We start from the raw sequence: 25,865 nt of genomic DNA, 5'->3' as shown, positions 1-25,865 counted from the left end.
TTGTGTATTGCTTTTTTCTGTGTTTGGGTGGTTGAATGTATATTCAATGGAGATAGGGATTTGATGGGTAAAGTGGATAAGAAACTGGTTGTATGGTCATATTCAGAGAGTAGTGGTCAATGGCTCAAAGTCCAGATGGAGATCCTTGACGAGTGGTCTCCCTCAGGGGTCCATACTGGAACTGGTGCTGTTCAATATCTTTATCAATGATATTGACAGCGAGATTGAGTGCACCCTCAGCAAGTTTGTGGATGACACCAAGCTGAGAGGTGTAGTTGCCACACTGGAAGGAAGGGATGTCATCCAGAGGGACCTGGACAGGCTGGAGAAGTGGGCCTGTGAGATCCTCATGACATTCAACAAGGCCAAATGTATGGTCCTGCACCTGGGTCGGGGCAATCCCATTTTCAGTACATGATGGGGGATGACGTGCTTGAGAGCAGCCCTGCAGAGAAGGACTTGGGGGTGCTGGTCGATGAGAAGCTCGACATGAGCCGGCAATGTGCGCTCACAGCCCATAAGGCCAACCATATGCTGGGCTGCATCAAAAGAAGCGTGGCCAGCAGGTTGAGGGAAGTGATTCTGCCCCTCTATTCCTCTCTTGTGAGACCTCATCTGGAGTACTGTGTCCAGTTCTGGAATCCTCAACGTAAGAAGGATATGGAGCTGTTGGAATGGGTCCAGAGGAGGGCCACAAAGATGATCAGAGGGCTGGAGCACCTTCCCTACAAGGACAGGCTGAGAAAGTTGGGGCTGTTCAGCCTGGAGAAGAGAAGGCTCAAAGGAGATCTAAAAGCGACCTTCCAGTACCTGAAGGGGGCCTACAGGAAAGCTGAAGAGAGGGTGTTTGTAAAGGCTTGTAGGGATAGGATCGGGGGAATGGGTATAAACTGGAGGGAGGCAGATTTAGGGTAGACATTAGGAAGAATTTCCTCACCATGAGAGTGGCGAGACACTAGAACAGGTTGCCCAGGGAAGTTGTAGATGCCCCATCCCTGGAGGTGTTCAAGGCCAGGTTGGATGGGGCCTTGGGCAGCCTGATCTAGTGGGATGTCCCTGCCCATGGCAGGGGGGTTGGAAGTAGATGATCTTTAAGGTCCCTTCCAACTCTAACTATACTATGATACTATAATACTATGATACTATAATACTGTGACAAATGAGCAAATAGTAAATAATATCTTGTTTTATGTTCTACATACCATTATTATTGCAAGTGCATTATTGCAAGAACCATTAATATGAAAGAGTGCATAGATACGGAAGGTACACATTCATCAGGGAAATAATTGGCTGAAGCCTGGTGGCAAGGTTATTTAAAAAGCTATCAAGTTTTAAATGGTTCCACAAGATTTGAGGATAGGATTTTTTATTTTCTATAAATAGAAAATAAATAAATAGGAGCAGAAAATAAATAAATAGACCAGAAAACAACTGGTCTTTTGGTTTGACCTCAGCTAGTTAAGTACTATCTAAAAGTAAGAAAGAACATGTTGCTGAAAAAGAAGGGCTAGAAAGAGGTGTGTGTTCTCCAGGATCTGTCTTCTGGTCAAATATTTTCACTAATGATGTTGGCTCAGAAGTCTGCTGCTCTGATGAAATTTATTGCATGTGCTTTGCAGTGATTAGCAAATCAGTGGAGGTATTGAATAACACGTAGAAAAAAAAATAGATTAACATGGGGCCCTGGACAATAGAAATGAGATGAAATTAAACACAAAACAGAAGGTCATGCATTTACATCATCGCCCATTCGGTAATGATGAAATGGCAGAAGACCTTATCTTTATTGCTTAGTCATAGTATGTCTATTACCACCACCAAGATATGGTCTTCAAAAAGACAAATATACCTTGGGATCATATTAGGAAAGAAATTTCCAGAAGCAAATGTATTGAGAAAGTGTTAATTTTAATATATAAAGCAGAGTTCAGACTTTAGCTGCTGGAAGGATCTATTTCAGAATGTATCTCTAGCCAATGACACAGGTGAAGAAAGGGATTTTCTTCCTTCTTAATACATAGAAAGATGATAAACATATGTGCCATGTCTAATGGCACCAGGACTTTACAGCACTCTTCTGTAGCTGAGGACCTCAAGGAATGACTTTGCCAAAAAAACTGTAATACTTATCTGGCTCACAGTACCTAGAGAATAGTAAGAATGTATCAAATTGCCCAGGAGCAAAATGAATTACAGCAGAACAAGCATAGAGAAAGGCTTTCCATTTCCCTACTCACCTCAACAACGCATCCAATAAGAGAAATCTAAAACAGGTGTGTTCATCTGTTCTAAGAACGGTTACACATGAATGGAAAGCCAGGAAAAGAGCTAAATAAGATAGAGACCAACTTGTGCATAAATGACTGACAAGTTTTTTTTCAGATAAACTTAACAGATGGTTTATAGCCAACAGAGCTCCTCGAGCCTAAAGTAGCTTCTCAGAAACTATAAAGATGCAAGTTTGTGTCATGGCCATTTGCAACAGCAATGGACTCCTCTCAATGATCCTCCAAGTCCCTTCGTGTCCCACTGAATTTCCTAGGGAAAATTTCCAGCAAGCTTTCCTCTTCCATGCTTTCTTTTTTCCCTCTGACATGTACCCTGTGATTGTTGGAGGTCATAGCATTCTGAAAAGGATTAAAAAAGAGGTGCTAGCCGGCAGTGAAACACTCCAGTAATCACAATAAATTGGAGTCAAGTGAGAAGATAAGCATAGAAAGTCTGAAATGCTGGTGGCTTTTGTTTTGGTCTTACCTCTGTTGCAATATATCTGTTCTTAGAATTAATGTCTGCACATTCTCATTCTCCAGGCTCTCAGTCTGCATGTGAATTCAATAAAGTCTTTGTAAGCTTCCTCAAGACAAATTCAATATCCTAATGATAAATAAACCAGGAGGACTAGGGCCATATCCTTCCTATTAGTCCAAGGACAAACTTTTTTCTTTATTTGAGCTGCAGTAAAATTGGATCAAAGGGCTCAGTACTCCGTGGCCTTGTTCACTCGTGCAGTCATTTAACCATGCAAGATGTTTGCAAGTTATTGTACAAGGCAGAAGTCAACGATGCAACAACTGCTTGGATTATATTTTCTATTTAAAGAAGGACTGTCTGTTCCTCTTCAAACACGAATTGTATTAACAGAGACTGTGAGTCTTTAAATGGCTTTTTTGCCTGAAATAGCAGATAAACTAGCTGATGAACGGCCTTTTTCCAAGGGCAACAGGTTCCACTGAAAATTTTTCTGAAGTTTAAATTTTTACAGGAAATTTCTGAGAAAAAGTTTTATGCTATTTTGCTAGATTTTCCATATTTTTGAAATAATAAAAAAAAATATGGCAGGAAGAATATGCAAACACTGAATACCATTATCAAACAGGGTGTTGATTCTCAGTAGAGGACATCCAAAATCACACAGCAGTAATGTCATCTATTTCCCTCTGTACCTTGGGGCTGATGGCTTTTCTTTCACCTATTCCCTTCCTGTCTTAAATACTCTATTTTTCAGAAGGTACTATGTTGCACTGCAGAGACAGCTGGAGTAAAGCGGAGAAAACAATCACCCGTTAAAGCACACCAGAAGTTTAATGAAACAATCATACTGTTTAATTGAAAAGGTGCAAAATCATTTTAGAAACTTAAGTTCGTGAAGATTTTAAGTGTTTGGCTCCAGGCTTCTTGATTGTAGGTGTTATTTTCAGCTATATCTGAATTTTATGGTAAACACTAAAACTAGATATCTCAGCCGCACTTGTCTGCTGTGTTCTTGTTTCATCCTTCTTTTTCTCTTAATATTCTGCCGTTTTGTGTTTAACCAAAGTGCTCAGCCTTCCTCATGGGTATCACAAGTATTGCATGTGGAGATGAAGGACTTGCACGGTGGCATGATGCAGACTGACAGGCCGTTACTGCCAGATGTTGTTCAATGCCTTTTGGAACAGGAAGATTTCATCAAGATAAAATTATTTTCTTCGCTTAGTGGAAGAAAGAAACTTTTTAACAGCAGCAACACAAAACCCATTCAGGTCATCACCAAATCAGCCTGTTCCACTTCTGTGATTATTTTATAATTAACTTTCTTGACAGCAGCTGAAGTTGAAATAAATAGGTCAGGAGACCAGGCTTCCAAGGCGGGTATCCTAATGAATACATCCCTATCCATGAGGAAATACAAGGCCAATAGTGTGTCCCACATTCTTTTTTTCCAGTGAAACAGATAACCCATTTTCATTTCCCACAACAGAGCATTTCAGAGGCCCAGTGGTTAGCCAGTCGCAAGGTCAGTGCAATTACCACTGCAGCGAGTGAAAAGCTTTAGAAGAGCAGCTAATACAGAAAATAAAGCCTATGATCTCTCAAACATAGTGGGCATAGTTGTCATAACCTTTGAAAGCTCCAGCCTGATGGCTTCTTTCAGGGTAGATTGAGTGTTGTTGTTCAGACAGCTGCCTCTCAAGGGCTTGATTTTCTGTTACCTTACAGACTACCTGTAATCATTGATGTGAAAGTGAGTGGCAGGACCAGGAGAGCAGAATTCTCTTCTCCTCTGAAGAAAGCATCTCAGACCTACTTTTCCATCACCTGAGTGACAACACAACAAAGTAATGATCCTCCAACCAAAATCTCAAATTAAGTTTTTCCAAGGCATCATCACATTTTCGTCTCTTTTGGAAACACAGCTTAGAAATTGATAACGGGGAAAACATTAGGAAGAGCAGATGAGAGAACAGAGTGAATGTGCAAACATCCCATTTCTGATTGTCTTTGGTGACAGCCAAAGATGTGAAAGAGAAAAATATTCAGTGAAATGCAGTTTGCTTAATCACAATTCTGTATTGTGATTTGCAAGAATTGTCCTATGCATCGATAGGAGTTGGACTCAATGATTTTTGTCGTCCCTTTAAACTCAAGTCATTCTATGATTCTGTGAACAGAACTGAAGTGCCTGAGGGATCAGAAATGATAAAGTAATATCTGTGGGATGCTAAATCTGGAAGTGACTTAACAGTATCTGAAAAAAACACAGCCTTTGATATAAGCATCTACTAAACAAAAATGCAAACAGCCCGCAAAGATACCCTGAAGTTTTTATTATTTTTTTTATTTTGTTCTGTTTTCTGCCTTGTGAGTTTCTAACTTGATAAAGGTTTTTGGATACAAATTAACTTTCTCAGAGTGCTTCTTGTTACAGTTTCACTTGCCTTGAGGGGATGCTTAACAGACAGAAAGTCAGCTGGTTTCATAAGCAGAAAATAAACCCTATCCTAGGGAGACTGAAAACTCAGCTATAAACATTACTACCTAGTTTTGAAAGGGACAAGACAGGTATACTTTGGAGTTTTGACAGAGCTCAATCAGTTTCCAAGTCACAGCAAATTGTTACAGAACAAAAAAGTCTTGAAAGTGTATGCTTTTACTTAACGTTTTGTTGGGGTGTGGAGAAAGTTTTTGGTTGTTATTGATGAAATTTCTTGCTTCAAATGAAATTAAATGGGAAATGCTCATCATAGTTCATAAGATTACAGTCAAGTTGTTTGACTAAATTGTTGCTCCAAATACAGGAGCTAACTCTCTTGAAGCAGGGAAAGCATAATTCCTTCTCTTAGAGCAGATGAAGACCAAGAACTGGATCTGCACTTCAAAGAAGAAGAAAGATCATGATTTGTTTTGTCCAAAGTACAGCTAAATTTCCAGGTCTGAGAATCTTCCCATTGACTCAATGGTGCCAATATGTAAAGTACCATCACATACCACCAATATAATTAACTTCAGTCTGTAAAGTTGAGCAGGATTTCTTTAACATGGAAAGGAGACATGGGCGTGACTCATGGGAGGAGAGGGGAGAATGTTGGGAGTCCAGGATATCTGTGGGAAACAAAAATGAAAGCTCCCAGTTTTTCTTAACACTCAGGTGCCTCCTTCTACCATGTCTTTGAATTCAGTCAAATATGAAAAAATGTAGGCATGCTAACAGATTAACCCCAAACCTACAACCAGAGCTGCCTGAAGCAGAATAAGCCCATGGAGAATAAACTCAGAACAAGTTGAGAAAAGGTACAACTTTGTTGAAACTTTCCTTTTGTTATTTCCATGTCAACCACATCATATGGGGTTGTTCTGTGTTGCTATATTAATTTTTCTCACAGTTCTCAGAAACTAAACATGATAAGCAACAGTTAGAACAGCAAAGTTGTTCTGGTTAGTACATAAACATCTTTTTCACCAGGAACATTGTATAAAGTGTGGAACATTGAGTAAAGGGCACAATCCTGCTCCAAATAAATAAGCTCAGCAAGTGCCCTTCACAGAACTTCCAGATAAAAAACAGGAGGGCTCAAAGTGCTCCTGTTCCTCGACTGTGCAATGCTGAAAGCATTATGATGATATTTCATGTAAGGAAAGAAGCCAAGAGACAACAGTATGGTTGTATATAAATCAGGTCAAGCTTACACAAACCTTTCTCCTTCCTTCCTTCCTTCCTTCCTTCCTTCCTTCCTTCCTTCCTTCCTTCCTTCCTTCCTTCCTCCCTCCCTCCCTCCCTCCCTCCCTCCCTCCCTCCCTCCCTTCCATCTCCCCTCCCTCTTATTCTACCTTCCTCTTCTTCTTTTCCTCCTTCATTTTTTTCCCTTTTTCTATTTATCTTTCTTTCTTTCTGTAGTATGCTGTAGTGTGGCTGTGCAGAAGTATGGAAGAGAAGTATGGCACCTGTTACTCTAGATACTGCTAGATACTGCTCAACAGAGAATGCAAAAAAAAAAAAAAAAAAAAAAAAAAAAACCCAAACAAAAAAAATCAAAAAAAACCCCCAAACTTTGAGTTTAGTTTTTAAATTAATATTTTATTTTCTAATTGTTGTGAGCAGAAAACCTGGACAACAACAAAGAAAATGCAGCAAAGGAAGAGGGTAATAAGATGAAGTAGAAGGTTTTTCCAGCATACTGTAACTAAGGAGGGATAGGAGAAGACAACATTGACATCTGCTTTATAGCCAGACCATCTAGTTCCATGCCAATGATTTTCAGACCATTTTCATTACAATGGCTCATCTTGTTCTGGTCTTCTGCATCTGTGAGAGGCTGTTGTTCTTGTGGCAGCCTTGGCTGGTTATTTACAAAATCCCTATTTGTAACTCTGTGTGGTTTTTGACATATGCTTTTTAATTCCATGGGACCCGTATGCTCTAGAGAATTGTAGATGTTATTTTGTGCCAGCTACCAGGAAGAAACACCAGGAAGACACTCATGCCTCCTTCTAATGAGGAAAGCAGACTATAACAAAAGCCTCTGCTGTATCAGCTCCCTAGGATTTCTCAAGTGTAGATAACACTAGTTTTACAGTGGTGTGCTCTGAACTGAAAAATGCTCTGACACTTGCAAGCAACTCTGAGATGTCCTAAGCTAGTCATTCACACCTCGCATACGCCCTGAAGTTCAACAGTCACTCTCTATCCTCAGGGTAGTTTATTTAAAGGAATGACTATATTGCTCACTGGTAACAAATGCAGAGAGGGATAATGTTCTGCTCTTGCAAGAAAGAGACAAAACAATCAGCCTGTCTTTGCAGAGTATAACAGTTATTTCATGCTCAGTTTGCAGGAAGCTGGACATAGACGCTTTCCCTAGACTAGGTGCTTCCACAGCTTTTCTTAACTCCGGTTGCAACACAAGCCTTGGCTGTGTTACAGCCCCCTTGTGAGGACCAGGTCAGGTGATCCACTTTGCCCTGGTTTTGTTTCAGGCATGTAGCCCGAAGTTTCAGAAGAGGTTGAGAAACTCTTAACGGATGCCTGGTTTGGACAATGAGGCAATCATGATTTGTTGTGGCAGATCCATCCAGCTCACATGCTGTGCTCTCTCTGGAAACTTTTTAATTCTTATCATAATTTCATTATTAACATATCATTAAAACTTTGTCCTGTGCTTACCTGAAGCATGAACAGCACTGGAAGCAGTCCAGTACTTTCTATTTTCATATTGTTCTGGGATAGGCTCACAGAGGATTCTGGTACATGGGTTGGATGCTGCCCTTCCGTTGCCCATGTGGGTGTGTAACGCTCCTCAGCAGGCACACAGACTTTTATGAATGGCACAGTTCAGAGTCTCTTGAGGAAAGTTAGTTAAAATCTGAATGTGCAAGAACGCTGAAAGAGATCTGTAAGACATTAAGCATGAATTCAGCAAAATCTTCAAAACAAATAAACAGCTAAATAAGACATGGCTGATCTAGGCTCCCTAAAAGTCAGAAAAGAAGGCAGCAGCAGGAAGGGCAGGAAATTTCTTTGGAATTTGGACTATAGAATTGTTCTGTGCCAAACAAAAGTATCTGCATAAAGACCAGTGGCAAGAGTTTCTGTGGATCCTAAAATTGCCTTGAGTAACTGTCTTGAGCTTCACTAGAGTGGTAGTGGTCTCTGCAACTAGATATAGCTATAGATATAGCTAGCCGTTATTTTGCCACGGTAGAATATCACACACAACTTCAGTTACCAATGCAAGGGCATGTGTCCCGCCCTGGATCCATGAGCCACATGCTCACATCCAGGCCTGACTAGAGAGGGGTCCGTTTATCTGTGTGGCAATACAGAGTCCAACCAGGGCACTCTCAGGGTGAAAATCAAAAGCAATATTTATTCTGGCTCCAACAAACATAAACAGACCAAAATACTCAGGTGCACAGCCGAGATATGGGGGTGCAACTTTCCAAAGTTACAGGAACAAACCCCAACCTGTTTAGATCACTGAACACAACCAAAGTCACTCAGATCTGATCCGATATGCACATCGTAAGGTAGAGAGGAAGGCAGACAGAAAGAGAGAGAGAGGGGGTAAAAAGAAAGAAATTACCATCTAGATCGCAGCAGCAGTTACTTGGGAACACGTGGTTGCAGCAGCAGCTTCTTCCAGGCCGCGTGGTCCAGGCTGGTCCAATCAAAGTGATGGTCGAGAGAGAGAGCGCGAGAAAGAGTGCAGCAGTAAGAGCTAGCTGCATGGCTCCTTGCCAGTTCTCTTGTAAGGCCTGTCCGACCCCCATCAGCACGTGCTGGGGTGCTCTTGCCACGTGCCTTTCAGGAGGGTCTGGTCTGGGCAGTCCAGCAGGTGGAGGAAGAGAGGGGGGTAGCGCTTGCTGCTGCATCACCTCCACCTGTAGCAGCCGGCTCCGGACCTTGACCTCGGCCTGGCAAGGGGAAGCGGTGCTTACTCCTCCATCTTCCCTCCATTGAACCCAGCACCACAGGTAAGGCCCTCAGGAGATATCCCAAGCTCCGTCCTTGGGGAGGTCTGCTGCTGCACCACCTCCACTATTCGTTGCTGGCACCAAAAAACAAACATGCAAATGGACAGCCTTCAGACAAAATCTTTAAGGTAAAGGAAGAAGAAAAGTAAGGCTTTACATTCCACCTCATGACTTAAACATTTGTCACAGAACTCAAATCGAAAACTCAGGTCCATGCTGTCTATAGTAGTGACCCTTATAAAAAGAGGAGAGCATTAGAAGAATAAGGCTGAGGAAGAGAGAAAGAAGGGGTAGTCATGTGGATCCCGGATCCACGAGCTATCAACTTGCACAGTTGAAAGACAAGGGGTATTTCCTAGAGCAATGAGCTGTCAACTCGTGCCCAGGCCTCTTTTGACTTGCCCAGTTGAAAGACAAGAGGAGTTTGGGATTGGGATATACCAGACAGAGGAAGAAAGATAGGGAGGAAAATAACAAATAGGGCTGAAACTACAGTTCTTACCTTTGGTTTTCTATCCCTTAGATTACTAGCAATGGTAAATAAGAAACTCCAATCTTAATGCACAACCCAAGCAAGAATAATTTTGGAGCACTCAAAGGGGTGCCACTTATTTTCCCCAAAATTTTAAGGTTCATTTTTGTAACCAGAATCCCATTGGCTCAGATAAATTTAGGGGGCTTAAAACCAGAGTACTAGGAAACTTGAGGCATATACAAAGCCTCATAGTAATCTGGTTTCTCCAAAGGGAGGTCTGCTGCTGCACCACCTCCACTATTCATTGCTGGCACTACAAAACAAACACACAAAAGTCCAGCCTTCAGACAAAATGTTTAAGGCAAAGAAAGAAGCAAAGTCGGGCTTTACAGCATGACACTGCGGCATCTTGGCCTAAATATACAAACCTCAAATCTTTAATTCTTTACTTAGTGCTAGTTCTTCAGATAGCTGCTAAGAAAGCAAATAAATCAAATCTCCAGCTGCTGGCTCAGATGTGCAAAAAGCCTTACTTTGCATGACCTATGATATCACATGACATTGACTTGCGGAATAACGACACCAAACGCAGAGTTAGGTGCAGGTATGTGGTCGTGCACAGGGTGCAAGGGGGATCTTTCCTCCAAGCTTGCACACCATGTGTCAAAGCTGGTACATCTTTATTGTGCTATGTTATACATATGCATTAGGTCATACATAGTCATGACTTTTCCAAGAAGTGGGTAGCGTTAGTAACATTAGTCCCAGGAACTCATTATCATAGTAAGATTAATTACAGGAACTCATTATCATAGGTCTCCTCCTCTTAGCACTTGCGCATTTTCTTGTGGTAGTGGTCAATAGGGTCTTTGGGGATGAAGGCAGGCAGTCTTCCTCGTGTTGAACTTTTCACCTTTTCTCCTTGCGCGTGTTCTTAGACAGCCTAGGCAGTCTTCGGGCCTTATCTGGCCCAGCTGGTGGTCCCTGCTTTTACCGTTGTACCAGTCCTTGTTATCTGCCTTCAACCAGATACTGTTACTGCCCCATTGAGAAAAAAAACCTTTATGTCAGAATTCTATATTTTGGCTAGTATAATAGATTACTTACTTATAACAAGTGATTTCTACTTTCAACACGACTGTATCCCAGGAAATTTAAAACTGAAACATCTAAGATGAACTTATTTGATTACATTTATTTTGGTTTCATTTAACTCTGGGCGAGTGTCTCTTTCAACCAGCACCAGCTACTTCTGAGCGTGAGTGCCTTAGGAGGTGTAAGAGCTGATCTTATTCTGGTTTAATGAGATATGCCTATATTTGTACAATCTGATAAAACTGGAAGAATAAAAGGCTTCAAGTATGCAAAGACTTCCCATTTCTTCATTTTCCTAATATGATCATCCCCATCATATTCAACGGCATTATAGATTTAAGTCAGGCTTAACATAGTTTCTAAGTAAAATAGAACAGACCCTTCACTGTAGGTAGGAACATTTACTGGAGACGGATATTAGAGATATTGTGGATTTTTTAAAATACTGATTAAGTAAATTATACATTTTTTTCTCTTTCTGAGGTTGTAACAATTTTTTATTTTTATTCACTTTATATCTAATTTTTTTTTTGCAATTGACAAGTTCACTGAATTGAACAATTACTACATTGAATATGAAGTTAAAACATTTTCTATTATCACTTGCTGTTCAATTAAATTCTTTAATTATAGTTATTCTAGTTCTACAGGGAGAAGAGACGCTTCATCAGGCTACTCTAAACGTGAACATCAAGCTTGCTTCTGCATCCTTTGTAAGCTGTAATTAAAAACCGTATTTTGCCTTGCTCTCTTCCCTATTGTTTTGATCAGTGTCTATGCTACCTTGACATCATACTGATGAGAATGGCTTCAAAATAGATGTTTGGTGACATTATAGGACATTCAAGTCTCTATTTCTTTTCAAATGGCATCAGCTTGCAGGGGGCGGGCATGTGGAACAAACAATATTACATTAAGTTTTCCTGTTAGGTTCTATCCAGCCTAAAGACAGAATAAAGTTTAAAATCAGCTTAAAACTGAACTGGACAGAAGAAGGTGCTTTGCTACAGAGCAAAGATTTAAGTACAATCTGACTAAACATTTGAATCTGTAACAGCACATATAACTATGTCTTGAAATAACAGCTGACAGAAGCTATTATAAGGCCATTTCTCACACATCAACAAGTACTGCACAGGTCAAACACTGAAAGATTAGGGCAAAGAATCATTAATGTTTCTGAAACCATTAGTTGCAAATGCAAATACCCCTGACACAGCGATTTGGTAACAGAAAACAAAATTATTTAAACTGGAAGAGTTATTATAGAAGCAGCCTGGTGTAGAAAGTTGTGAGTACTCCTAACAGCTACAACAATACAGTAGCTGCACAGTTCTAAGGCTAAAAGCAACAAAAGTCATTTACGGAAATACATGTCTTTATGAAGAGTAGCTAACATGATTCAGAGAGGGTGATCCAGGAAAATTTTGCACACCTGAGTGCTCCTTTCATGTGTGAAACAGGTTCAGGATAGGACCCTCAAGTTCAGCCTAGCAATGGGTGAACACCGTCTGCAAAACCACTACCCAGAGGAGGTGGGTGTTGGGTCACTATACATCTTGCCATAAAGCCCCTTATCTGTGAAACACTGGGAATGTAGCGGAAACTACATTGGACTGGGAATGTCATTTTCTCGTTCCCCAGAATCATAGAATGGTAGAGTCATAGAATAGTTTGGGTTGGAAGGGACCTTAAAGATCGCCCAGTTGCAACCCCCCTGCCATGGGCAGGGACACGTCCCACGAGACCAGGCTGCCCATGGCCCATCCAGCCTGGCCTTGAACACCTCCAGGGATGGGGCAGCCACGGCTTCCCTGGGCAACCTGTGCCAGTGCCTCACCACTCTCATCGTGAAGAAATTCCTCTTTATGTCCAGTCTAAATCCACCCCTCACCAGTTTATACCCATTGCCCCTCATCCTATCACTACAAGCCTTTATAAACAGTCCCTCTCCAGCTTTCTTGTAGCCTCTTCAGGTACTGGAAGGTTGCTGTAAGGTCTCCTTGGAGCCTTCTCTTCTCCAGGCTAACACCCACTGCATCTCACTTAGTTCCCAAGCCCATCTTCTGACAATGTTTTACGTATTTCCCTGCACACCGGGGCAGAACTCGGGCCGCACTCATTCTCCGGTTTCGCCCTTCCCGCTGAGGGGCGCGTGGAGCTGCCACCAGCGCCCCTTAAGCGAGGGAGGGAGGGGGACTACAACTCCCGGCGTGCACCGCGGCACGCTCGCCCGCTCTGATTGGCTGCTCTGCCCCCCCACTCCCGCCCTCCCCCGCGTGACGGTGGGAGGCTGGCGGCGCCGGCAAACCCCCTGCGCGCTGGGTGCCGGCCAGCCCCATGGCGGCGGTGGCAGCAGCGGGTCGGGGGCGCCGCGGCGGCTCCGCGCTCCTGCGGGGGGCGCTGAGGTTGGCGGCCGCCCCCCCCCGCTTCCGCGCGTGCAGCACCGGGGCCCCGGCGCGCGCGCCCTCCGCCGCGGCTCAGGTGAGGCGGAGCGCGGAGGGGTCCGGCTCGGGGAGGTGCGGGTGTCGCTGCCCGCGGGGCCCTGGAGAGGGTTCGGGATTCTGGAATCCCGCCACGATGCCTTGAGCTTAAAATGAAGGAGGACATAATTCGTGGAGGGGCGCTTGCGGTAGCTTCGCCCCCTGGGGTTGCCGAGGGGAGCCACAGTGCGGGAGTTCTGGTGCCGCCGCCGTCTGTGGGGTCCGCTGGCCGGGACAGCGCCGAAACGCTGCCTCGAGGAGGAAAGACTTGATTTAGTAACTTATAGGTGATTTTGAAATGGTGAAAGTGATTGTATGCTGGGGGACAGTCAGCTAAGTGTAGTAAAATATATATACTTCTGTGTGCTTACTTGCTCGAAGCGTCACCCTTACTTTGAAAGTAATCATAGGATAGTTTGGGTTGGAAGGGACCTTAAAGATCATCCAGTTCCAACCCCCCTGCCATGGGCAGGGACACGTCCCACTAGATCAGGCTGCCCAAGGCCCCATCCAACCTGGCCTTCAACACCTCCAGGGATGGGGCAGCCACAGCTTCTCTGGGCAACCTGTGCCGCTGCCTCACCACCCTCATCGTGAATAAGTTCCCTCTTACGTCTAGTCTAAATTTGCCTCTCTCCAGTTTATACTCATTGCCCTTAGTCCTATCATTACAAGCCTTTGTAAACAATCCCTCCACAGCTCTCTTCTAAGTAAGTAGGACTTTTGGTCTCTTGGACTGGGCCAGTTCTGTGTTCCTTCCCGGTGAAAGAACAGATTGCACAATGGTATTTGTTCTGCCTGGGTTAAAATTGAGTAGTTTGGCAGCTTTCGGTGGTTGCACTCGGAGCAATCACGCGAGCTTGGCAGTGAAGCTGTTTGTTTTGTCACTGGCACGAAATCAGCACAGGTGTTGTCCAGATCTAGCTCCTCCTAGTTCAGCATTCAATCCCCCAGATAGATTTGGTCTCTTGTCCAAATGCAGGAGGAAGAGCTGCACAGACAGGCAGAAGTTCTTTAAATGTCTCGTAGAAGTAGGGCACGGCATTTGGAGCAATCCTGGCTGGGACATGATTTATTGATTTACTTGCAATTGCTTGACTGGCTTTAACACAAAATAAGTTAAAGCTACTAGTGACAAGCTGCTGGTGACAGTCTTTTTGTCACCAGAACTGAATAGGTTTACTACCGCTTGCTTATTTACAGAAAGTCAAATGGATTTTTGCATTGCCGTATTGAATGCTCACTTGGCTCAGAAATCTCAAAAGGTTATTGTATATCTTTTGTTTTTTCTAAACAAAGTATTTTTTAATAAAAATAATTCTGACCAGAATTTTACTACTTTCTTTGAATCAAGTAGTTCTAACATACATTGAGGAATGCTTTTGAGAGGGCTCAGTTACAACATCGACCTCTGAAAGCCCTGCTCTCTTAGGGGATGAAAGCCACTGTGGCTGGAAGAATGGTGTGGATGATTTGTATGTGTGGCATAATAACTGTGACAAGTACGCTGAGGCACAGACCAACACCCTGCAGGGCCTGAGAAGCAAGCTAATATAAAAGCAAAGACAGTGCAAACTTAGCAACTCTACAGTCATAATATACCCATTGCACCTTTCTCGGTGTCTCTGGTGATTCGTGTGTAGAGAGGAGCAACTAGCATTACGGTAGTAGGGGGCAGTGAAACGTGCTTTTGGATGTTCAAAACAATTGTGCATACTGGTTTACCATCTTCTGGGTTGGAACTGAAAATGTTTTATGGGTTCTGTTTAGTTTATGGATTTCTTTTAGGTGCAGGGGGTGCCAAGAGGAGAAGAAATGCTATGCTCTCTGTACTTTATCCCCTTTTAAAATGGTCCTTCCCGCTGTGGAAGAAAGGACTGTAACTTGGGAGCTTCAGGAGACAACTGAAAGGCTGTGTCCAAATTCATCCATTCTACATCTTTGGGTTAGGTTATAAACAGTGTGGCTTATACTGCTGCTGTACTGGTGTTGTGTGTTGAATTTATGTTAAGTTTGTGTGCATGCTATCTCTGTGTCCTGTATCTGCTATCCATAGTAACACTTTATATCAATGCTTGGTAAGTCACACCCTCTAGCAGAAACACTTAATAGCTTTTGTTTGTGTGAAGTAGAAGTGAGATTTTATTGACCAGATAACCTGACTGGGCAGATCTGAGGCTATAAAAGTTTATGTGAGTTTTGAAGGTGAAATCTGATATACTTGGAGAGCTGATCCTCAGTTGTTTACAAATAAAACCCAGAACTTGATCAGGCTACTAGTAGACTGGTTAGTACACATGTTTGAGCCTGTCTGTATGTTAGTATTTAAGATAGTTATCAGTCTTGGATGTGTGCCCAGAGTCTTTTTCTAAGACTAGATGAGGGCAGGTAGCAAGAGACGCTCTGGAAGAGGCATTTTCATGGTTTGTTGTATACAAGGATTTCTTCACTAATTCATAGTTAACAAAGGGAAGTCTGTCGTCTTGTGCACTTGAGGAGACCTGTACAAATTTCATTATCAAATAAAAAAAATTTAAGCTTACATATTTCTACTACAAAACTGTGTATGCTCCAATACGGTAGAAAAGGCAATTTGTACTTTTTGTGTGTGTGTGTATTATTGTAAGTTGGAAATTTACATGCAAAAATCCCGGCTTTTTGGAGCAGAGCAGGAATATGAGAGGACTCTTTAGATAGTGAGGCTCGCGAGCAATAACATTGAGGAAATAGCATAGCTTTTTTTTTTTTTTTTTTTTTATTCTGCTCCAGATTTATCATTTCCAGTAAAGGTCTTTGCCATCCTGGTACAAAGTTTCCTTTCAGCTTCCTCCATCTGTTCCTGTGGATCCTGTAATTCAAACATAACCACCTGAAATTTTCTGTGGTCTCAATGAAGTCTTCACCACTGGGATAAAGGGGAGAGCCTAACTTGTCTAGGAAGACCTCATATGGCCTCTGTTCTTGGCCAGTCATGTCTGAAACTCTGTGTCCTGCAGCTCCATTTTGTGGGTAGCTGATCAAAGTCCCTGAGCAGCACGCTCTGTGCTGGTAACCAGAACTGTGGCATGCTTCTTGGGGTCAAGTGTTGGTCAGCAGCTGTGCAGCCCTCAGAAAAACATTTGACTTGGACTTCTCAGCTCAGACCTCGTCCTGGCACTTGACCTGCTTAGACCCATTTCAGCCTTTGTGGTTGTCTAATTTCCAGGTTGAACAAGGGCGCTATGTCACCGTGAGGCAGGAAACAGAAGAGCTTTTGCTGAGTTATCCCTGTGATGCTGGTGCAGCAGTGTTAGGTACTACAGTGAGGTGGCAGCACTAATGCACGAACCCGAAAAGATTGCAGGAGCTGAAGTGCAGGAGCAGTGCTAGTTGTGTCCTTGTGGGGTCCCTGAGGCCTGTGCAGAAGTGTTTGCAAGCATTGCTGTTTCATAGTGCACAAATCACTGGAGATAAGGTGAAGGTGGAAGGGTAGAGCAAGTATAGTACTCAATCTTCAGCTTGATAAATACATAAGAGCTCTATTCTCCCTTGAGTTTAACTGGACCTTTACAGTATCTGTCAGTTCGTGGTGATCCTGGTGGTTATTAATACCTTTGGTGACAGCTTCCAATTTCACTGCGTTCTCCTGGAAGTCACAGGTGAATTGGCAAGTCTGAAGGGTTGACAGCTTGTCAAAATGTAGCTGCTAGGTGCAGTCTTTTACGCTCTCATTCTTTCAGTACTGGTATAGAACATGGGATTGACAGCCCCAAGAGTGATTTTTTTATTTTATTTTTTTTTCTCACGGAGCAGATAAAGCAACCTGTGTGGTGGGACGTGCTCTTCTGATGTGCAGAAGTGTCTCCTGTCAGCTGTGGAGAAAGGGGAGCGGGGACTTAAGGATTATAACTGTCCCTTTTGAGTGAAAAAATTCTGTGGTTGAGCATTGATATGTTAAAATACCAACAACCACTCATCTTTTCCAGCTTCATGGAACTGAATAACCCCTTCTGTATAGCCTGGGAGTAGTAGCAAGCAGCTTTTGCTTTCTGCCTGCTGTAATAGCTTTTGCATAGGCTACAAGTGACAAGGTCCAACCTCACCCTGTTCTCTCCCTTTGGAAAAATCCCACTTGCACAACTACCTGAGAAAGTGCCATAAGTTACCAGGAAGGCAGCTGATTTTCCATCTCTGATGTTTGTCTTTGCCTGTGGAACTGATAAAAATGAGTGGAATGCAGTACTGGATGCAGTGGCAGTTTTGGTAATACAGGATCCACTCCCACCGAAGCTCAAGCTAATGCTACTGAACTTCTCATGGGTGTCTCCTAATTCTTCCTCGCTGACATCAAACTGGACAGAAACTGAATAAACAGCTTAAAAATTCCATGTCCAGTCATTCTTCCCTCCCAGACAAACCCATGTCTCTGCACCACAGTAAGTTAATGGAAATAAGCTCTAGTAGCTCTGGAAAACTTTTTTTCTTTTCTCCATCACAATACCCATTATTTTACAGCAAGAGTGCAAGATCTAGTTATTTCCTAAAGTATGTTGATGCCACCTGCCTGCTAAGTGCCTGTTCTTGACAGTTCACTTTAGACAGTATTACTGCTCCAGTAAGTCCCGCTACTTTAGCTTCCTTGCGTGTAAGAGCTATGCAGGTGCATGGCAGACCAGAAGCAGAACCATTCTCCTGCTTCCCACTCCAGTGGTGCCTCATTACTCGAAAGAGGAAATTACTTAAGTATCTTATTGTCCTTGAAAGCATGCAGCTTTGGTATCTATTACATGCAGTCATTCAAGTCTCCATCTCTTGCCTCCTTTTTGTCAGGGAGCAACTTTTCACTTCTTTCCCTCCCTCTTATGCACGCTCTGAAATGGGGAGGAAGGATGTTCATATTCTTCTGTCTTCTGCTGGACTAGGTAAGGAAGCCTGATGTTGAAAAAGGTGCAATGAGTTATTGAGAAAGAAGCAGGAGAGGAGTACTCCTACAAGAAGGGCTGAAATAGTGCTTATAACCATGGGAGTCCTTTCCCTCTCAAATGTGAATACTTCAAAATAATAGGAAGGAGCACATCAGAAATTCAACCAGGACAGAAAGCAGTGCACTTTCCAAGAAAAAAATTCTTGTGTTGTGTTTTTCTTTGTCAGTATTTAAGATATCGCCAGATTTGGTCTGTTTAGGAGTGAGTTTTCTAACTGGGTAAGAAGCAGAAATGAAGTTTGGATATTTAGTTGGGTACTTTGACTTAACTCATCTTGTGTGCTGAGAAACTCTCCCAAGTGCAACAGAGCCAGCATTTCCAACAAAGCAAGCTCCCAAACTGGAATTTCTTGGGGAAACTAATGCTGTGCGGAATCATTAAAAACTGTATGACTTGTTCTGCCTGTGCACATTGGAGAAGTGGGAGATGGAAGAATGTGTGTAAGTGTGGGAGCACGCGTTGCTGCAGAGGGGTTGCAGCTGCTGCTGTGGTGGGACAGGGAGGGCAGGCTGGCTCTGGGGTGGGCTCAATGTGTTCCCCTCGTCCCTCTGCTGTTGTGGCCACTGCCACAAAACTGAAACGGAAAGAGATTGCTTCCTTCTGGCAGGAAAGCAGTTACATGGAAGCTAGTACTGCTGGTTTATCAGGGATAAGCAGATGCTTTCTGTGCTTTAAAATGGGCACTTTGTGTCTCCTTTATCTTCTCTAACCCCATACTACCAGGGATGTTCTTGGAGATCATCTTATCTAACCACAAAGCTGTTTGGATCAAGAAGTGTAGCAGATTGTTTAAAAGCTAGCAGAAATATTGTGCTGGCAAGAAAGACTGCTTCTGCTTGTAAGTTTTGCAACAGCTGTTGTGTTAGCACAGCTGGAATCAAAATTTCTGCAGCTGCTGATGGCTGAAGCTGGGCCTCTCCCCAGATAACCTTTGCTGTCTAGCAGATCTGGTTATTGAGGGTGCCCTCTCAGTTTTCCACCTACCCCAAGTTTTTCTTAGAAATGCTTTCAGAATGAAATGTTTTGGGGAAGCATATCTGGGTTGTTCAACATTTTAGCTGACCCTTTCCAGACTTCTTGCAAGAACTGTTTCAAAATACTGTGCAGGATTAAGTCCTGTAGTGATTAAGTGATCACCAGAGCCGGGGTGGGGGTGATGGCTGAGGCTATGCGTGTTTCTGTGCAGTTCGTTCACATCATCCCATACATGCCAATTTTAGTATGTCTGGAGATATCACAGGTCTGTTTTTCACTCAACAGAAGTCATGACTTTTCCTCAGTAAAGTAGTTTCAGTACTAGCAAATGTGTCATTTTTCTAGTTCCTCATGCTACATCTTGATTTTTTATGTCAAACCTTTATTTAATCCTTTGCCTGCTGAAGCCTATCAGGACTAGTAAGCATTATTTTGACTTGAGGCACAATTCTGCAGCTGATTTTTTCCCCCCTCTCACTTTGAGAACACTGTGTATCCAGAAATGGTTTGGAAGAGGTCTTTCATTGGAGATGTTCACTGTGCATCCGGGAGTCCTTTACCTTTCTTCCAGTTTTCTTAGCTGGCTATTAAATGTATGTATGTGGTAAACTAACAAGGACGTAGTGGAGGCATTTCCTTTAATTATTTTGATTCTGTTTTCTCTGTTTCATTTCTTAATGTTATTCAGCTGGCCTCTGCCAGAGTTATTAAATTGATCTTCTATAAAATGTTAATTTAACTGTGATCTTGTATATGAAAAGACGTCAGACTGGGCAAAGTTTGGGTGGTGCTGCTTGTGGGCGTTTGTATGTAATGCCTCAACCGAGTGTATAGCAGCTGATTAAAGTATGTTGGTAAATGTCTGCTTTTCTGCAGTGCCATGATAAGAATTGGTTCAGTTACTGTGTTTCACTTAAGGTGTTAAAATATTTTATCGAAGTAACAGAGTGGTTTCAGCTTTACAAGTGTAGAGAAAGAGATGTAACATGCATTTAGACCTTGTTATAACCTACAGTATTCTGGTACCTATGGTAGTGATGTTTTAAAGATGCTTCCTATAAACTTGAACTGAATTTGTTTCCACTAGCAGCTCCTGACTTTTTGATACCTCAATCGGTACTCATTCTGTAGGGCAAATACTTAGTACTTCCCAAAAACTGTTTTGCTCTAGAATACGTTACACTTTACTTACAATTTTTTTTTTTTAAAGTAGAATGAGTAGGGGAGAGGATAACCTTTGTTAGCCTGCAAGCCACAGTCTTCTAAATGCACCCCAGGAGAGCATTGGCCATCTTGGCCATGACAGCACATTGGTTAACTTCTTGTCCACCAGGACTCTCATGTCCTTCTCCACAGAGCTGCTTTCCAGCAGATGAAGCCCCAACCTTTATAGATGCAGGGGGTTATACCTTCTGAGGTGCAGAACCACAGACTTGCCTTTGTTGAACTTCAGTAGGATCTTCTCTGCCCAACTCTCTGCCTTGTCCAAGTCTCACTGAATGGCAGCACAGCCTTCTGGTATATCAGCCACATGTCCCAGTTTTGTATCATTGGCAAACTTGCTGAGGGTATACTGTACCCTCATCCAGGTCATCGATGAATATGTCGAACAAGACTGGGCCCAGTACTGACTCCTGGGGAGAACTCTGCTAGCTACAGGCCTGCCTCTGACTAGAGTGTATGCCACCAGTCACAACCCTCTGAGCTCTGCCATCCATCCAGTTCTCAGTTCACTTCACTGTCCACCCATCTAACCTATGTTTCCTGAGCTTAAGTATGAGGATATTATGTGAGACAGTGTAAAAAACCTTGCTGAATTCAAGAGAGACAACATCCACTGACCACAACTTTTAGTTCTCTTGTGCTGAGGTGCAGGGACTCTCCATAGGATTTAATTTTTCTGAGGGCTGTAACGAGATTGGGCTACTGCCTATTCTGCACAAAAAGCCCAAAACACCTGTAGCAAAAAGGCCTTAAACACATGTGGCAAAGTGGCTGTATCTTTAATTGCACAGGGAAAATAATAGTACAGTTACAAGGAATTAAGGAGAGTGTGAAAATAATCACTGAATGGCCAGTTTTGACCATAAAGACAAGTCATGGGTTTTCCTTGTGCTGCTGTCCCTGTGGGGAAAAATGGAATAATAATTATCAGTTGAGTCCAAAGTTAATATTTATACAGCAGTTGGTAGTGGGGATAACTATTCAAATATTTAGCACATGCTTGTTTTCCTTACAGGAAGTGCAAAGCTCAGGAAGAGGACGCTTTCTCCTGGAACATGCTGCACCCTTCTCTGCTTTTTTGACGGACAGCTTTGGGCGTCAGCACAACTACTTGCGAATTTCTTTGACTGAGAAATGCAACCTCAGGTGTAAGTGTCTGCTTGCTTCCTTGCAGAAAGCACTTACACACCATTAGGCTGAAAAACACTCTGCAAAGGCCAAGAATTGTGCTAGGTTGCTTATTTCTGTGTTGGCCCTGTGCTGGTTTTTGTCTTCACAAAGGTAGTGGTAAAGGGTGGCTGGAGACTGATTTGGGGCTGAACTGCTGGTGGGATGGGGAAGGACAAGCAAGCCTAGGGATCTGCCAGAGACAGGTGGGAATAACAGGTCTTTCATCAGACTTAGGGTGGTTTGGATGACGGTGCTTGTGGATGTTTGCATACCATACCCAAAGTGTGTGTTCAGCATGAGAGCATGTACCTAGACATTCTCACAATTTCATCTCAGAATGCAGATTAGATAGAAATAAGATCAGCTTTTCCTTCAAAGTGAATCAGTTGTAGTTCTGACACCCCTCTAATGAGTCCAGGGTTTTCTTTTGAAAGAAAACAGGAAATTGCTAGATTCGGTGTATGATCTTTATTTCAGAAAAGCAGAGTCATTTGACATCCATTGCTCTTGGCACATTTTTCCTATCAGCATTAGGTTAACTGGTGCTGATTGTTTTTTCCCATGTATTTCTTTATTCTTTGGTTCAGGTCAGTATTGCATGCCAGAGGAGGGTGTTCAGCTGACCCCTAAATCAGAGCTACTCACTGCTCAGGAGATCATCAGTTTAGCCAGACTGTTTGTAAAAGAAGGTGTAGAGAAGATTCGACTGACAGGAGGAGAACCACTAATCCGACCCGATGTGGTTGATATTGTGGGTGAGTTTGCAGTACGCTGTTTTTCGAAGGACTTGCTATATATTGATCCAAGAACTATGCTTAAAATTGTCTACTAATTCAACAACCTGTCTACAGTCCAACAACCTGAAGAATAATTATACATGAAATAACAGCGCTTTTTCCTGACATTGTGAGTATGTCTTACAGTTCAGCGTATGATAGTGGCATGAAAAAAAGTTGAAATCAACAACGTCATCAGTTCGGTGCAGAACTTTCTTTTCTAGCATATGCACCTTCTTGATTTATCAGCAGTAGCTGATGGCTTCTTCTACTCAGCAAAGCTACTCTGATGTTGAGGGTAGCCAGGTCTCTGCAAAATAATTATCATATTGCTGCAATTCTAAAGAATTGATATCAGGAGGATAGAAAGCTCTTTTGTTTTTGTTTTACTGCAGTGATAGAATTCTCAAAGGCTTAATTTTGTGGCTAAAAGAGGGAGATAGATCTTTTTGAACCACTGGACTTTCATTATTCTGCCTCTGTTCTTGTTCACAGATGAACTTTGACAGATTCATAGTGATCATTTTAGTGACTGACAAGTGAGAAATGGTTTTTGGGGTAAGGGTAATGGATGTTAAGATGATTGTCCTGTTGCATTAGTTCATTCTATCATAGGTTTGTATTAGCCTTACTCTTTTTTTCTAAGACGTATTGAAAACTGGCATATTAAGTCTGTAAACACTTTTTGTCTGTTCAGACTTTGGTATTGCTCTATGGTGCACAAATTTGGGATCAAGATAAAAGTCTCAAATCTGGATAGACCATGGATAATGACTATGGGAAAACTCTTTGAAGGAAAAAAATGCCCCAAAATGTTTTCTGCGTACTTTGATTTGGGAATTGTTATTAAAGCTGTCTTAGCACAGTATACTGGTTTATCTGAATTTCTAGATGGTTTATAGAAGCTGGCTACAGGATCTCAGGTGCTGAATAGGACTGAGACTTCACTTAGGTTTGTTTTCAGCAAACTTTTCTCTTAACTGTAAGTGGTCAGTGAAATACCACTAAAGCTCAAAAATGTTACTGCTTGATTACTATTACTATGTTTTTCTTATATTCAAGTTCAAACTTTTTTGCTGTTTCAGTGAACAGATGCGATTTGAAGCTACTGTAGGAGAACATGTTATTCAGAGACCTGCTGCAGTTCTTTAGATAATTTCAAATCTTCTGTTAACACATGCATATACATAAACTGTGACTTGGCAAGTAACAGTTGCGGAAAGCTAAATCACATCCTGGGGACTGCTGAAAACATGTTCGAGACTTTTCTGAAGCAGCTGATAGTGGAATGTAGAATCTATGTCCAAGGGTGGGGGATGAGCAGTTGGATGGCTTCACTACAATATACACATTTCAAGATTGAAGTGGTGCAGTGTAGACTTGTTAATTCATGTATTAGGAGATGCGCATACCTTTTCTGGAATCAGTCATAAGTGCAATTGAGGAAACCACTGTAGGAGAACATGTAAAAAATTTCTCTGTTTTAGAAGATGCTCCTGATCCTAAAAGAAAAAGTAAATTTAAAAGGGTTTGTTTGATGGCTTAAGCCTGACATATAAGCTTTTAGCTTTATCCTATTGGATTATAGCATCTGTCTGTTTCCTTTTTTACTTGATGGTTTTATCATTTGCCTTTGCTTGTGCTGATTGTTGCTGAAGTGGTGACCAAAGGTCATCAAACAGACTTGATACCAGTACAAAACGAGTACAGAGTTATGAAATCTCTTTAATCCCTTTTGAATTTAAAGGTCGACAAGCCAAGGAACCAAGCAACTGCAAATATTCCACTTCTTAGCTTGCACAAATAAGGTAGAGTGTACTAACTGGTTCTTTTTAACTTCTTGGTATTAATGTTAAGTCTCTGTCTCTGAGAATTTACTTCTATTTGTTATTACAGGTGGTTCCGTGTATTAGTATATTTCCAGTGCCTCATCTTATATGCACTGTCCTATTTGATGATGAAGAAGATGCATTGTTAACAGCTGCTGCCTGCACTAACTGGAGTAATCAGCTGGTGCTACTTTTTAAATTTTTCTGGTTTAGGCTGCAGCATGGCTTTGGTTTTATTCAACACATTTATGCATTTTACGCTTCTAGCAATGAAGCCTGTTGGACAGAGAGTCTTTTTTTTTCTCTGTTTTTACGAGGTTGAGCATTTTGTGCATTCTGAGGCTGTAAATTTTAATAAAAGCAGTTGTGTTCCTGCGCTATCCTCTGGCTGCAGTGTCTATCCTATGCTCTCACAAAGACTAGGCTGCTAATGGTAGCTGGTGTTAAATAGCCTTTGGCAAACTTGGGCCAATACTACTCATCCTCTAGGAAAAGGCTATTCCTGATCAGTGGGGAGAATTTTCAGAGATGAATGCCAGAGAAATCTAGTACTTATTAAAGATTGCTCTTTCATTACAACCTTAGGTTCCAAATGTCTTTACGCAGCTCTTAATCATACTGCAAAATGCTGCTGCTGTAGAATTCAGTATCTCTGGTGTGACCCAGCTTGTCCCATTCCAGAGTTTTGGGCCCAGCTTTGGGTGAATATTTTGAGAGTAGCTGGGAAATGAGATAAAGCATAAGCCCTAATCAACATGAACAAGTAGAGGTAAAAGTGGGGGGGGGGGGCGGTGCGGAGGGAGGAGAAGGGACTATGAAATATTTGTAATGTAATTAAAGCTGCCTCAAGAGAAGGGATTCTTCAAATATTTCTCAATTAATTAGGGTAGAGGCTATGGAAGAAGGGAGGAGGGAAAATAAAAGAAACTTACTTTGCCTTGGCTCTCCTTCTGCAAGGAGTTTATGAGGGCTTTTTCCTATTTGTTATTGTACTGATAATTGGAGGTTCAAAAGCCTATCCTCTGGAGATGTGGTATGCTGAGGATTTCTGCATTTGGTTTATGAGGAGGCAGCTGTTTTCTAAATCTTAACCTCATGACATTAACTGTTTCCTATGTGGTTTTATTTTGTTAGCCAATTTTTAGTGTCTTGCGTAAGCCCTCCTCAGTTAACTGGGCTACTGCTTTTGGTAATGGAAATTCTTCAGTTGTCAAGTGCAAGTGTTTTGTTGCCTTGGGTTCTCTGTAATGCTCTAATATGTTGGCCATTTTCTGTTTAGTTAGGAGTATATATGGTACTGTTTTCAGCAGTTTATAGTCACTGCTGCTGGCAGCTACCTCTGGGTTAGAACTGTTTATTCATAAAGCATAGTAGGATAAATGTTGCTAGATAAACACAGCTAGTTCAGGTGTCAGGTGTGAAAGGTATGGCTTGCTGCTTATATTACTATTGCACAAGACAGAATTCAGTTTGCAACACTAGATTGAGGAAAAAATCATAAACAAAATCAGAGGACTTCTTCCAACAATAAAGTAGCTCTACACTGTAGGAAGTGGAGAACAGAGCAAGTGTGTATTTTCAATGTTCTTTATAGTGAATTTTGCTTGCAATAAACTACTGTCTTTCATGCCATTTGAAAT

At 42.1% G+C, this 25,865-nt stretch overlaps 1 protein-coding gene across 1 annotated transcript in view; it reads left to right on the top strand.

Annotated features, from left to right (window-relative positions):
* The first annotated feature begins 13,081 nt into the window (after window positions 1–13,081).
* MOCS1 (molybdenum cofactor synthesis 1) overlaps window positions 13,082–25,865 on the top strand; it is a 29,970-nt gene continuing 17,186 nt past the window's right edge. The window contains 3 exon segments of the mRNA XM_054062120.1: window positions 13,082–13,288; window positions 21,466–21,598; window positions 22,208–22,375. Of these exon segments, the coding sequence (XP_053918095.1) occupies window positions 13,145–13,288; window positions 21,466–21,598; window positions 22,208–22,375 (445 nt within the window). The 5' untranslated portion in view covers window positions 13,082–13,144.

Source organism: Cuculus canorus, chromosome 3 (genome assembly GCF_017976375.1).
Source record: "Cuculus canorus isolate bCucCan1 chromosome 3, bCucCan1.pri, whole genome shotgun sequence".
Lineage (NCBI taxonomy): Eukaryota > Metazoa > Chordata > Aves > Cuculiformes > Cuculidae > Cuculus > Cuculus canorus.
The sequence above is the reverse complement of the archived record's forward strand: the minus strand, read 5'-3'. Positions and strand labels throughout refer to the sequence as shown.